The sequence below is a fragment of the Cyclospora cayetanensis genome, unplaced genomic scaffold, assembly GCF_002999335.1.
Source record: "Cyclospora cayetanensis isolate NF1_C8 unplaced genomic scaffold, CcayRef3 CcayRef3_contig_31, whole genome shotgun sequence".
Lineage (NCBI taxonomy): Eukaryota > Apicomplexa > Conoidasida > Eucoccidiorida > Eimeriidae > Cyclospora > Cyclospora cayetanensis.
This window is the reverse complement of record NW_020312270.1, coordinates 1-13,579: the sequence shown is the minus strand read 5'-3', so window position 1 is coordinate 13,579 and position 13,579 is coordinate 1. Positions and strand designations below refer to the sequence as shown.

Here is a 13,579-nt window from a genome sequence, read left to right as displayed (position 1 = left end):
TTGGTACTTCAGCAAGGCGAGGCCGAGTCTACATGTAGCCTGAGGCCGTTCTGGGCACGCATTATCTCCTTGCTAGCTTTTCACATATTTGCTAGTAGAACATTGCATTGAGCGTCTAACAAAGCAACAGCAAGAATGAAAAACATCAAGGCGGAAGTTGCGGATGTGCTCAACAGCGACGAGCTGCCAGCGGGCTGGCCGGTGGCTGGTCGTCCAGCGCGCCGTCTTGAGCTAATTCCAGGGTCAGCCCTAAGCTCTATTTCGCAACATTTCGAAGCCCGTAGCGCATAGAAAACGTATTGAGTGGATTGTCTGTAACTGATTGAAAAAAGGCAAAGTGCATGAATCGACCAGCGCCATCGGGCACAACCGGATGTTGGCGCTCAAAAAGGACGGACGTTGGCATATGTGCGTCACCTTAAGGCCCTCAACAAGATTGGTGCAAAGCGTAACTTCTTAGTGCTTCATATTGACGAAGTATCAGACAAGCTGCATGAGTCGATAGCCTATAAGACATGTGACTTTCCTAGGCTCTTATTCACAAGTCTTCATTTCACCCTGGGAGCAGGCACAAAACGATGTTGCACACTTGCACAATCAAGTATATCTGTACGCCAGCTAAACTTGTTCATGTCTCAGCGGAGCTGCAGCGCCAAGTTAATCGTGGTTTGATGAGAGTATCAAGAACGGGTAGACCGCTGCACAGATGGACGACGTCTCGGTACTCAGCCGAAAGAGTCAAGAACCCCTATAGTGCTTAGGTGTGGATCAGCTGTTCAGGGACAAGCAGTGCTGCGTAAAAGGTGCGCAAGTGTTTGGTTTCGTCTAAGACCTGGATATAGGAGGCCAAGGTCGCAACAAGGACGCTTATCAGCCACCTTGTAGCTCCACCAGTAGTTGCGCTGCTAGATTAAGAAATCCACGTCTTCCTAGCAGCGCAAACCATCGACGCAGCGGTTGGTGCTAGTCCCTTCCAACAGCCTACAGGTTTTCCGGGACCCCACAATATTACTTTTCAATCTCGCCGCTTCCCGGAAAACAGCAGCGGTGTCCAGTGAGGAAACAGCAGCTTAGCGCACTATAGTGGGGAGTGGAAAAGGCGGAAATTATTTGCATGGGGGTCACTTTGCTTTACAAGCTGATCATCAGTCTTGAATGTACTTAACAAAGAGTATTTAGGCCTCTGACAATCCAAGAGTTGTTCGTTGGCTTGATCCTCCCTGCCAGGCGCCTTTACAACGAAACTTATTAACGAGCTAAAGAACGTGTCGCCGATGCACTCTCGCAGTGCCCCCGCGATTCGCTAATGCGCAGCTCGACCGCTCTTGGCTTTGATCAGTAGGGGCGTGTACCGAAAGTAAGTGTTTATTGGTTTCGGCACCCATTCATCCGGCTTCTTTAGTGGTTTTGCGAAAAGCGAGTGGTTACGTTCTTTTGGCTCATGGTGGGACGCACATTGCACGGGTGAAACCCTAATTGTTCTGGAGGGCTCAGACAAGTGAAGTAGAAATAGATTATTCGGATTCTCAGCAACTAAAGCAAGGAAATCGTCACTTACCCAAATTCTTGCAAAGCCCTCCAGGTTCTGGAGAGGATTTAGACTGACCTGACTATGCACTTTATTGTCGAATTGCCGGGTGTCAAGGGTCAAGTTAACATAGACACCGTTGTTGACATGCGCAGCAAATATGATTACTTTTCTTCGTAACCAGCACTGTCACGGCTTACAACGTTCCTCACTTATTATTATTGCATTCCAAAGCCTTGCAGAATTCCCAGTAGTACCAAATATCATGACCAATAGGGATCCAAATTCTCTGTTGCGTTGTGACGTGCCCTTACAACCTGCCTGTGCGTTGGCATACCATAATATCGCGAACCACCTTTTGGCAGGTGGACAGACAGAGTGCATCGACTCTGCTCTTCGGGATGGCGTGCGCCTATACGCCCACCAAACGCAAATTGCGTGGCTTACTTTTGTTCCTTATGCCAAGTGAGTTCAGAATGCACAGTACATCAGTGTACCCTGTGCTCTCCCGCGTCTTTGGTCCATACAAAGAAGCTCCTCTCCAATCCGACCTTGATCTGGCGGTCTGCTATCAGCAACTACACCTAGCAACGAATGGATGTACACAACAGTTGACTGGTGCACGCGTATGTATGCGCAAAGCTGAATAGCGAGATGCACGGAGTGATTATCAGTGGTGATCTCCGGTGTGCGGTTAGCTGGAAGATTTGATTTAGGTGAATTGACAGGCTTTGCAAGATGTACCAGAAGGTGACCGGGCGAAGGCAATTGCGGACAGGTTAATAGGTCCACTGCCATCCCTTCACGAACGAGTGCTCTTCTTGCTTTATCGATTTCCCTGTAAGTTGATCATGCTACCGAATCACCATTATCGCCTTCAAACTTTTCAAAACTTTCCTAAATATTTGCGGACTTTGCCGGGCATGCCCTAAAACCGTGTGGAGGCGAAGGACACCTCAGAGAGCCGTATAATTGCTGAAATTTGGGACTACCTGGCGCCGAGAAAATATTGGACGAAACTCTTTAGTGATGTGGAGTGTGGAACGACACCGTTAGTGGCTGACGGACGAGCAGTTGCGGGTTTTGTTGCCTGCGGGAGGATTAGTGGTATTCTGTTTGGTTCAGCGTGCTAGTCGCTGTGAAAGCCCTTGTTCACGTTCCTTCAATATTACCTTCCCCAACGCATGCTCTACCTATCACAGCTACCCTCCTTTATAGGTAGCGCTTGAAAGGTTTACGGGTTTTACCATTGAGGTATTCTGTACACTCAGACATAAGCGCGGATACCCAAAAATTTTCACCATGTGTTTATTTCGGACTTTGAAGTTAACTACGCTGTATGCACTGGCTGGACTGTAACGCAGAGATTTGTTGTTTGAGGCAGGAGGCACCGCTGGGTTAAGGCGAATTTGGTTTCCTTTAATATATTGTATTCGTGTTCTGTTATCTCTTTCCAGGAGGCAGAGAGAGTGCAGCGCTCTGATGAGGGCGAGGCATCGCACCGCCTCGATCATGCTGCCTTGATCCTCATTCGCTTTTAGCTAGTGTGTGAAATTTCTTTTATGTAAATATCTCCACCTCTACGCTTACTTTGACTTTCTTACTCGGACTGTTTCCGCTTGTATGCCTGCCTGGGGAGTGGCGATGGGACAAGAAATTTCCCGCTGTCGCGCAGGGTTGGTCCCAACTTACAGATACGTCCCATGAAGGTTGCATTATTAAAGAACAGGGGGAGAAGGGGGAAGATGTGTGCGTCGGGATAAGCTACAACTTAAAATCACCTTCAACTGCAGTTGGTTTCTTGATAAGAAAGTAGTAAGGACTTGGCTAATTAATCTGCCTGTTCGTAAATCTATTTATTGTAGAAAAGTGCTAGCTTGAGCCAAGCAGACACACTGTTGTGTGCGTGTGAGGCAGATGCTATGTGCAACTAGCTGTTCATGCCTGTGACTGTTAGGGGGTGCAGCTACGTGTACCCAAACTAAGTCTCTCGTCTTACTGGGAGCTCTGGGGGGGGGCGTGGGTAGAGGAGGGGAGCATCTTTTGGAGAACACCCAAGAAACTACGATGAACTTTGCATTAAGTTTGGAGTTAAGAGTCATCCTTCAGAGACCTTAAATGGAGCGCTACAACGCGAAGGCTCAGTGCTCAAGGGCTACAGCACTGCAAGCCCTACGTGACACTTTCGCCCTCATGCCAAAGCCCTGAGGGGTTAGAGAGTGGAATAAAGGAGCTCTTTTGGGAGAATACTTATTAGCATGTTACTAAGTTTGCACTGAATCGAAGAGGGTCTCTTTAAGGAAAGTTTCGTTGGAGCGCAACACTAGCCCAGCACTAGCCAGCAAGAGCTTGGCACAATGCTGCTAGATTACGTACACGGAACCCCAGATAGCAGCCAAACTCAGGGCCAAGACTGCACCTATACCTCTTTATGATGTACAGGGGGCTAGTGAGAATTGCAGAATGCAAAGTGTAAAACCGAATGACTGAGGATAAATTTTATACCCTAGCGTGTCCATTTCTATGCCGGATATGCTGTACCTCCGAGCCTCCCTAACCAAGAGAGCTATCAAGAAATTATACGGGAATAGCTGGCTTTCACTTAGTTCCAATTTGCTCCTTTCCTCGTTGTTGCAATGATTAGTTTCTTTCAGATCCTTCTTACCACACGCGCATAAAGAAGCATAAAAGAATGCAGGGCTGGAATTGGGTATTAATTTATGAATGGTGTGCTAGCAGCAAACTTTGTCAGGCAGCGGCTTTACACCAGAGAATACAGCAGCAGCTCGAGCACGACCCGCGGGGATAAGATGTAGAATTCCTGCCTAATGGTCCCTTCCAGCCATAAAATGTACCAGTTCACATGCCAATCATGCTGTGTAGAAGCTGCATCTGCTACTGGAAAAGGAAAAAAATTTCCCTTGTGTTGGTGAGTGATCCGGCAGGGAACAGCTGGTGCAGAGAGCGGGAAGAAAGGTCACTTTTTGTCTCGAAGGAGCGCCGCTGTGACTAGTCTACGGATGCAAGAGGCAAAATCGCGCATAAAAAATATAAAATAGATAACGGTACCAAGAGGGCCGTCATGGCCAGTTACAATACAGCCCCGAGACAGGCAAGCGTACGGGAGCAGCCCATCCCGGCGCGCGCAGAGAATTGTAGGGCATGTGTGCGCTTCAATATTTCAAATTTGAGCCATTTCGTTCCGTTTGAATAGGTATATTTCAAGCTTTTCTGAGAGAGACTCTCCGCAGGTGCTGCGGCGCATGCGGTAGCGGCAACGACTATACAGCCGGAGCACCGCCATGGCTAGAGCAACTGATAAGAAAGCATCTTCCTCAAGCGCCCCCTGGGCAGCCAAGATCTCGGATCTCCTAATCTTTGCATGCGACAGCGCTGGCAGGAGCGATCTCTTGCCTTGCTGTTCGCCGAGCCGTCTCCCTCGAAGAGCGCGATGGTTGCCCGGCTCCATTGAGCCTCGATTGAGCCTCTAGGGCACTTTTCGACACTCCCCTGCCTCCCGTGCATGCCCTTCAGGCCGCTCACGCCTCGTGCGGGTGTGGCGATTGTTGCCACCACGGCTGTGCTAGCAGTGGGTAGATCGAGGCCAGTTCTTGAGGGGCCGTTGACTAGACGCTGTCGTCTCCGCTTCCCTCCATTCCAGCCACGAGTAGGGGCCCCTTTGGGCAGCCACAGGGCGGCTGCTGCGTCCTTGGCGTCGCAGCAGCTGCTCCAGCATCGAAAAACGCCATCGCGGGAGCAGTAGGAGCATAGGAGTCTTGCAGGAGCCCGTGGATACGATCGATAGCCGCCGCAATGCATCTCGTGGTGCAGCATTGCCCTGTTGGCGATCTTTAGTTCGAACGCGCAGCTGCGGCTCTCATCGGACGCGCTGTCTCGACACAGGTTTCCTCCCCGCGGTTCCATCCTCTCTTTGCAACCATTGTGGCCCCCCAACTCGGTGGCATATTTATATACATAAACATATATAAATCGACACGAGCGAAACGTGCTGAAACCAGGCAGAGAGAGCACTCAGACAGGCAAAGGCACGGGGTATTCGTTGATGAAAAGCCTCGACGAAGTCCGTTGAGTCTCCAGGTTCTTTTCAGCGGCAGGAGCCAGCCCAGTGCCGCCTTCTCAGGAACAGATCTCCGTGTCTCCCAAGCGCAGGAGCAGTTTCTTCTTGTCGCCACGTCCGTTTTGGATACAAATCTTCTTGAGTAGATAGCTATGGGACTGTGGGTGCGTCTGTGCCCTTGCGTCTGCGGGGCGGACTGGCCTGGGCAGTTGCTGCGGTGGTGTCTGCGGAAGCTAGGCTTTGAGGGATATTTGACGCAGCTGGATCGCCCTGAACTCCATCAGCGGCGTTTAGGGAACCTCGTTGTTCGCGCGAGAGCTTTTCAGCAGCAGCACCCGCATCACCCGCAACAGGAGACGGCAGCCAACGCCGCGTTGAATGTGTCGAAATGGACGAATTGCGTCAGAACCACGCAGTACACCTGGTGGTCCTTCCTGCCACTCAACTTCCTCGCACAGTTCACGCAGCCCGCGAACTTTTATTTCTTCGTGATGGCGATCCTGCAAATGGTGCCGTCTATCAGTGACAGCGACGGAATGCCCACCTTTCTCTTTCCCCTTGCCCTCGTGATGCTCATCACGGCTGCGAAGGACGCCTACGAAAACGTCAAGAGAGCTCAAGCCGACAGAACCGAGAACATGCGCGAGTGCTCCATTTGCATGCCAGAGGGCCTCCAACGCGTGCAGTGGCAAAGTCTAAAGCCTGGGGATGTCATCAAGCTGCACGCTGACGAGGCCGTTCCAGCCGATGTGGTGCTGCTCAACTGCTCAGACGCATGCGGTGTCGCCTACGTAGAGACTGTCCAGCTAGACGGAGAAACGAACCTCAAAAACAAAACGTGTCTTCCTCCAATCGCCATGAGGGTCATGAACGATGAAGATGCCGGAAATATCAACTGTAAGCGACGCGGCGTAAAACGGCCTCCAAAAACACAAGAACGGATACCCACACGTTCACGCCGCACGTGTGCTCGTGTTCTCTCTAGATAGACGCGGATCTACATACATATATCTATGTATATTTATATCTCCATCTCTTAACATACACAATACATATATATATGTATGTACGTACCTATCAGTATATGTAGTTCCATATCGCTCTGTCTCGCTATATAAGTCTCCCTCTCTCTACATACATACATATATATATATATATGTATGTATCTCTCTAACTCTATCTCTATTATCTCTCCAACTCGATCTCTATTATCTCTCTAACTCTATCGCTGTCTATGTATCTATATATATATACATATATATATCTTCCTCCACGCTGCCTGCACGCGCCTATAAAGCGCAGCACTTTGCGCATACCAATTTCTCTAGTCCAACAGGTAGCTAGCGGACTGTAGACGACCTGGATGCTCGAAGGCAGCGCACACGGAGCGAAAGCTTTCGCGATGCACGCCTTCCGGACGGCATTCGAGAAGCATATATATATATATGTGCAGTAGGATCTCGAGCGAGTTCTTTCGTTAGAGCTTCATTAATGAGGCAGCTCCTTTGCACAGTGAGGCCTCTATGCAGTGCTGCGGAGTAGGCCTCAAATATATATGTGTGTATCCCACGTTTCGGGTATTTAGCTCTTCAGTCGCACGCTGCCTGTGAGCAGGTGTACCAGCATGGGGTGTGTTTGCCGTTGTTTGTTGGCTGCCTGCACGTATTGCGTGTTTCTGCGCTTTCTTTGGGGGGTTTGCGCTCTCTGCCGCTGTGCTGCCCGTCGTATCTACTTGTGCATGCGTTCTGTTTGTGCCACCTGTCACATTCGGGGATCGCTTGCCTCAGCAGTCCGCCTTCGCATGCAGTGCAGTGCATGCAGTGCAGTGCATGCAGTAGAAAGGAGAGAGCTTACTGCGTGTCTCCCAGCCAGCAGGAAGCGCAGTGGGGGCGTGAGCGCGTCTGAATGCTGCCCCTTAAATCAATCATAGAGCATTTTTGAGGGGGCCTTTTTTTGAGAGTCTTGTGTTTGGGTGTTTGTATCCCACCGTCGACTGGGGTTGGGGTATTGTATCCGACAGCCTTGACTTGCATACTTGTGTGAGGGGTTTCTTTCTGCGCAAAAAGTGTTGCTGTGCGTGTGTGCATGCATGCATTTTGCGCGAAATGTGTTGCTATGTGTGTGTGTGTGTATGCATGCCTTCATGTATTTTGCGCAAAAAGTGTTATTGTGCGTGTGTGTATGTGTGTGTGTGCATTTTGCGCGAAATGTGTTACTATGTGTGTGTGCATGCATGCAATTTGCGCGAAATGTGTTGCTATGTGTGTGTGTGTGTGCATTTTGCGCGAAATGTGTTACTATGCGTGTGTGCATGCATGCATTTTGCGCGAAATGTGTTGCTATGTGTGTGTGTGTGTGTGCATTTTGCGCAAAAAGTGTTGCTGTGCGTGTGCGTGTGCATTTTGCGCGAAATGTGTTACTATGCGTTTGTGTGTGTGTGTGTGCATGCATGCATGCATGCTGCAGTGGAGGTGCACTATGAGGCTCCCTCCGCTGAGCTGTACAAATTCTCTGGGACGTTGCTGCTGCTGCCCCCGAAGGCACGTTCGTCGGTGCTTGTTGCTGCGGGAGGAGAGACTCTCAATGCGGCTGGCTCTGCCGGATGGAATTTGCATCCTGCTGTTTCGCCTTTCGCGTCCACGCACAGCAGTGGTGGCAACGGGGGTGTTATGCACGAGCTTCCGGATGGGGTCTGCCCCCCCCCCGAAGAGCAGCAGCTCGACAGCGAGGTGGAGAGACGCGGGAGCAACATGGCGCCTAGTCCGAAGGATTTGCCTCGGGAGAACGAGCAGCAGCAGCAGCAGCGGCAGAGCGGTCTGCACGGTCCAGCGGGAAGCCTCTCGCTGACTATGCAGCCTCCGCAGCAGCAGCGGCAGCAGCAGCAGCAGCAGTACGCAGTAGACATCTCGCAGTTCATCTGGCGAGGTGCAACAGTGCGCAGCACTGAGTGGATGTATGGCCTCGTGGTCTACACTGGACACCACACACGCATTATGAAGAATACCAAACAAAGGGAGCTCAAATACTCCAGAACGCAAGTGGTATACAATCAGCATGCCGTCTTCTTGGCAATTGCACAGGTGAGTTTCGTTGGCTGCGACTTCTGCCTGCCTGCTCTGAGGCTTGTGCATGCATGCATTGTGGTGTGGCGCTCTCGCTGCGCTCCTGTCGAGCCCTTGGCTGCTGCGGATCCTGCGTTTCGACGCTGTCTCGCATGCAATTTCGAGGAAGAGCATGGGTGTGCAAGAGGGAGAGGGACGGACAGGGAGGCTTGGACGGTGTTCTCTTTGTCAGGCGCCTCCTGTAGAGCTGTCTCTGTCTTTCTCTGTCTCTGTCTCTCGCTTTCCTTCTTTTTCTCTTTCTCTCTCTAGGTTCATCTGCCCTCTCCTGCATACCCTGTTGAGCTCGTGGTGGTGCTGCGGCTTTTCTAGGGCATCTATGTACATGTTGTATATGTAAGTGTGTGTGTATATGTATGTCTGTATTTGTCTGTGTAGACGTGTCTGTGTAGACGTGTCTATGTGTGTGTAGACGTGTGCGTCTATGTGTGCGTATGCGCGTGTGTGCGCCTGTCTGTGCTGTTTGCGGTTCGTGCAGTTTGTCCTCTGCGTGATTGCTGCCGTCGTGTATGCCTCGAAGAATCAGCACATCTCTGACAATGCCTGGTATCTCGATACGCGTTGGGAGTCTGGCATTTCCAATTTCTTGTCGTCGCTCGGCGTGGTGAGGCTTTGTGCGTTTCGTTTTCTGACGCACCGGTGCATGCATGCGCGTGAGATTCTCTCGCTGGAAGCACGCGGCTGGTGCAAAGTGCTCCGCGGGGCTTGTGGGGGGTGTTGTTGCCACCAAAGAGTGCTCTCGAGTGCTCCAAAGACGGCATTTTCTCGCGGCTTTCGCAGAGCGTGGGCTGTGCTGCGTGCGGCTTTTTGCGCGCGGATGCAGGCTTTTGGCCGCTACGTGCTGCTGCTGAGTTACTTCGTACCGATAACGCTGCTCGTTCAGCTGGAAGTGTGTCGGTGGTGTCAAGCGGGATTCTTGTCTTCGGATATGCGCATGAAAGGGCTTGAAGGCTTTGGAGGCGCAACGGCGCAGTCTGTTGCACTCATGGACGAGCTGGGAAGTGTGACACACGTCTTTTCAGACAAAACAGGAACGCTGACTCAGAACCTCATGCAATTCAGATGCATCGCCATCGATGACGAGCTCTATGGATACGATGAATTCCAGGAAGAGGTAGGCTCCGCCGCTGTCTTGCGCGGCTTCTTGTGCATGCAGTTGAGACTGCAGGACCCCTACTTGTGTAAGGCTTCTCTGCAACACCCTTCCTCCTGGAGGATCTCTCTTTGTGTGCTCTGCTGTGTGTATTCTCTGTTGTGTGCGCTGTGTGTTATATGTTGTTGTGTTTCGTTGTGTGTTGTGTACTGCGTAAATTGTTGTGTGTTGTGTTTTGTTGTGTTTTGTTCTGTGTTGTGTTTTGTTGTGTGTTGTTGTGTGTTGTGTGTGTTTTGTCTTGTGTTTTGTTGTGTGTGTTTTGTTGTGTGTGTTTTGTTGTGTGTGTTGTGTTGTGTGTGTTGTGTGTGTTTTGTTGTGTGTGTTTTGTTGTGTGTTGTCTGTGTTTTGTTGTGTTTTGTGTGTGTTGTGTGTGTTTTGTTGTGTGTTTTGTTGTGTGTGTTTTGTTGTGTGTGTTTTGTTGTGTGTGGTGTGTGTTTTGTTGTGTGTGTTTTGTTGTGTGTGTTGTGTTGTGTGTGTTGTGTGTGTTTTGTTGTGTGCACTGTGTGTTATATGTTGTTGTGTTTCGTTGTGTGTTGTGTATTGCGTGAATTGTGTGTGTGTTGTGTTTTGTTGTGTGTTTTGTTGTGTGTGTTGTGTGTGTTTCGTTGTGTGTGTTTTGTGTGTTTTGTTGTGTGTGTTTTGTTGTGTGTGGTGTGTGTTTTGTTGTGTGTTGTGTTGTGTGTTGTGTGTTGTGTATTGCGTGTTGTGTGTATTGTGTGTGCGTATAGACATATATATATATATATACATATGCGTGCATGCATGCATATGTATATGTTCGCAAGTGCTTGTGGGTTGTAGGGGGTGCTGGTGTTTGGGGGAGTCGCTGCATGTCGACAGGCGGTTAGGTAGCTGCGTGCTTTGGACCTACGACGTTAGGGGTTGGGTATTATGTCTTTTTTTTGATGGTGACATTTAATTGCGATTTGGGGGGAAGAAAGGGGAGCTTGGAGAAGGCCTTTCTCAGGCTGCAGCCTGGCGCCGTTGAGGGGGGTGCATGGTGTGCGTCTGCAGAAATCCTTCGTGGTGTCGGAGAGTTGCAGCGAGATTCGCTGCATGCAGTCTCGCGGCTCGTCGATTTCTCTAGGAGGCGATCAGTACCTGCACAAGGGGGTAAAGAGGCAATCTACGGCGTTAGACAAGACAGTTTGCCCAAATAATCATGTATCCTTTAACGCCAAAGCCTTTGCAGATCGCATTGCTGCAGCCTCAGACTCCCACCAACGAAAGGTAACGGCTGCCTGCCTGCGTGCCTCTTGCACACACAGTCCCCCCCCCCAGTCTGCGTTCCCTACCGACTGTGCTTGCGTGCATGCATGCACAGTTGCGGTCTGTGCGGAGCGCGTGCGGCTTTCTTTTAGTTTCTGGGGTGGGATGAGGAGGGGTACGACAGGATGTCGGGAGGAGGGTGGATGCGAGCGAGGGGAGGAGGAAGCTGCATGGCTGAGTTGTGGAAAGGCTCACGCGTCTCTGAGTGTCATGCACACACCGACGAGGAGGAATCTAGAGGTGACGCAGGCTGGCTGGTGTTGCTTTGTCTTAGGCGCGTGACGCCCTCATGGTTTTGGCCCTCTGTCACTCGGTTCTTCCCAAGCCAGCAGCGCGTCTGCCTGAGCCTCTCGATCTCGGAGTTGCCTCTGAGAGGACTCATTCGGAAGCTGAGGGAGAAGCCTCCCCGCTGCAGCAGCGGATGCAGCAACTGCTGCAGCACCAGATGACGGAAGGCGAGAATCAGCGGCAGCTTCGGCTGCAGCAAATCGAAAAAGATCGAGAGCAGCTGCGCAAGCAGCAGGAGAACCTGCAGCAGCAGGTGATAGCACAGGAGGAGCAGCAAAGCGCTCTGATGCAAAATTCTGAGCGAACAGCTGGGCTGGAGCCTCAGTCGAGTGGTGGAGATGCTGCTCCTGCAGAGGCGGCCTGTTCTTCGCCCGCAGCGTTTTCTTTTCATTCAATTCCACTGCAGCCAGAGTCACTCAGCAGCGATGTTGGAACGCCTTCGAGCAGGCAGATAGGTTCTCCCATTCTTGCTTCCTCTCGCAGCGATGCTGCTGCTGCTGTTGACACGCTTGGCGGGGATGCATCTCCTCCTCCTCTTCTGCTCTCGCAGACTGAGGACCATGGACGTTCTCTATTCACCAGCAGCAGAAGCAGCAGTCGAAGCAGCAGCAGCAGCAGTCGAAGCAGCAGCAGCAGCAGTCGAAGCAGCAGCAGTAGCAGTCGAAGCAGCAGCAGTAGCAGTGGCAGAAGACAGTTCAACGGCTACTGCGGCTGCGAGTATAGCAGCAGGTTGACTAGCCGCAGCAGCAGCATCAGTGATGCGGAGGAGAGCAGTTGCACACTTTCGCGAGAAAGAAGAAACAACCACTTTGAGAGGCATGGATCGTCTTTGCAGCAGCTACAAAGGCACACCAGCGACGGAGAAGTCTTGACGGCTTCTCGATGGCAGTACAATCGAGTGCCTTCGCTGCATATGGAAGATCCCCGCATCCTTAGTAGGTGTTATGCCTGCAATGTTTCGTGCAAACTTCGCTGCCGTTGTGCCTGCAAGCTCGGGGTGTCGATTGTTCGTGGGATCCACTTTGAGCACCATCGTCAGTGCGCCGTGATATACGTGTGCGTACAAGTGCTTGTACTGCATGTAGTTGTACTGCTTGTGCTTGTACTGCATGTAGTTGTACTGCATGTGCATCTGTACTGCATGTGCATCTGTACTGCATGTGCATCTGTACTGCATGTGGTTGTAGTGCATGTGCATCTGTCCTGCATATGCATTAGTACTGCATATGCATCTGTACTGCATGTTTGTGTGCAGCTGCAATATCTGAGGCTGAAGGATCCGCTGTGTGTGCGACTGCGCTGCCGGGAGTCGACTTGCCGATTCAAGAAGAGCAGGCGCGGCAGCCTTTTGCAGCGAGACGGGGAACGTCTATCAGTCCTGGCCTTACACGCGAGACTCCCTCCCAGAAGCTGCCGCAGCAGACGAATGTTCAACTGTGCTGTTTTCCCTTGGATCCGGAGGCAGCATACGACGCTTCAAGTCCAGACGAGCTAGCTTTGACTGCCGCAGCGAAGCACCTTGGCGCAGAATTTATATGCAGGCCAAATTTGAACACGATCCAGCTAGCCGTGCGGTCTGAGCTCGCCTCTCAGGCGCTTTTAAGCGAAGCTGACGCGAGACATGTTGCAGCCTTGCGCGGAGCGTACCAGGAGAGCGATCGGCAGACGTCGGGGGAGATGCACGACAAGGACGTGGTGCCTGTGGTGAATGTGGAATTGTTGGAAGTCTTGGAATTCGACAACTACCGAAAGCGCATGTCGGCAGTCATTAGAGACAGGAGCGGCTTCCTCCGCCTGCTGGTGAAAGGGGCAGACAGCAGCATGTTCGCCATCGCTGCTCGAGATCAGGAAGAGACTCTAAAATTGTGCAAACAACAACTCGCAGAGATGGCACAGAGGGGCCTAAGAACGCTCGTCCTTGGGCAACGCTTCATCTCAAAAAGACAATTCGAGCGATACCAGGTGACGCTGACTAGCCAGCAGGAATATCGTCGCTTTACTTTAATTGGTGGACCGTGGCTAATGCAGGGGTGGATACAGCTGCCAGTTCTTCAGCCTTGCAGTTGACAGCCTTTGGGGGTGTGTATGTGTATGTGTTTACGTGTGTGTGAGGGGGTGGGTGGGTGGGTGTGGCGATCTCAGGC

The 13,579-nt window shown here is 51.3% G+C and overlaps 1 protein-coding gene across 1 annotated transcript; it reads left to right on the top strand.

The window, feature by feature from the left end:
- Nucleotides 1-5,758: 5,758 nt before the first annotated feature.
- LOC113146451 (probable phospholipid-transporting ATPase VB) lies at nucleotides 5,759-13,465 on the top strand (the record flags this gene model as incomplete). Its single annotated transcript, XM_026333834.1, is given in 9 exon segments — nucleotides 5,759-6,008; nucleotides 6,114-6,503; nucleotides 8,073-8,686; nucleotides 9,204-9,329; nucleotides 9,549-9,854; nucleotides 10,893-11,108; nucleotides 11,422-11,551; nucleotides 11,554-11,666; nucleotides 12,855-13,465. Coding segments are annotated over 9 exon segments (2,756 nt in total), but the record flags the coding sequence as incomplete, so codon positions are not given.
- Between the last annotated feature and the right edge of the window lie 114 nt (nucleotides 13,466-13,579).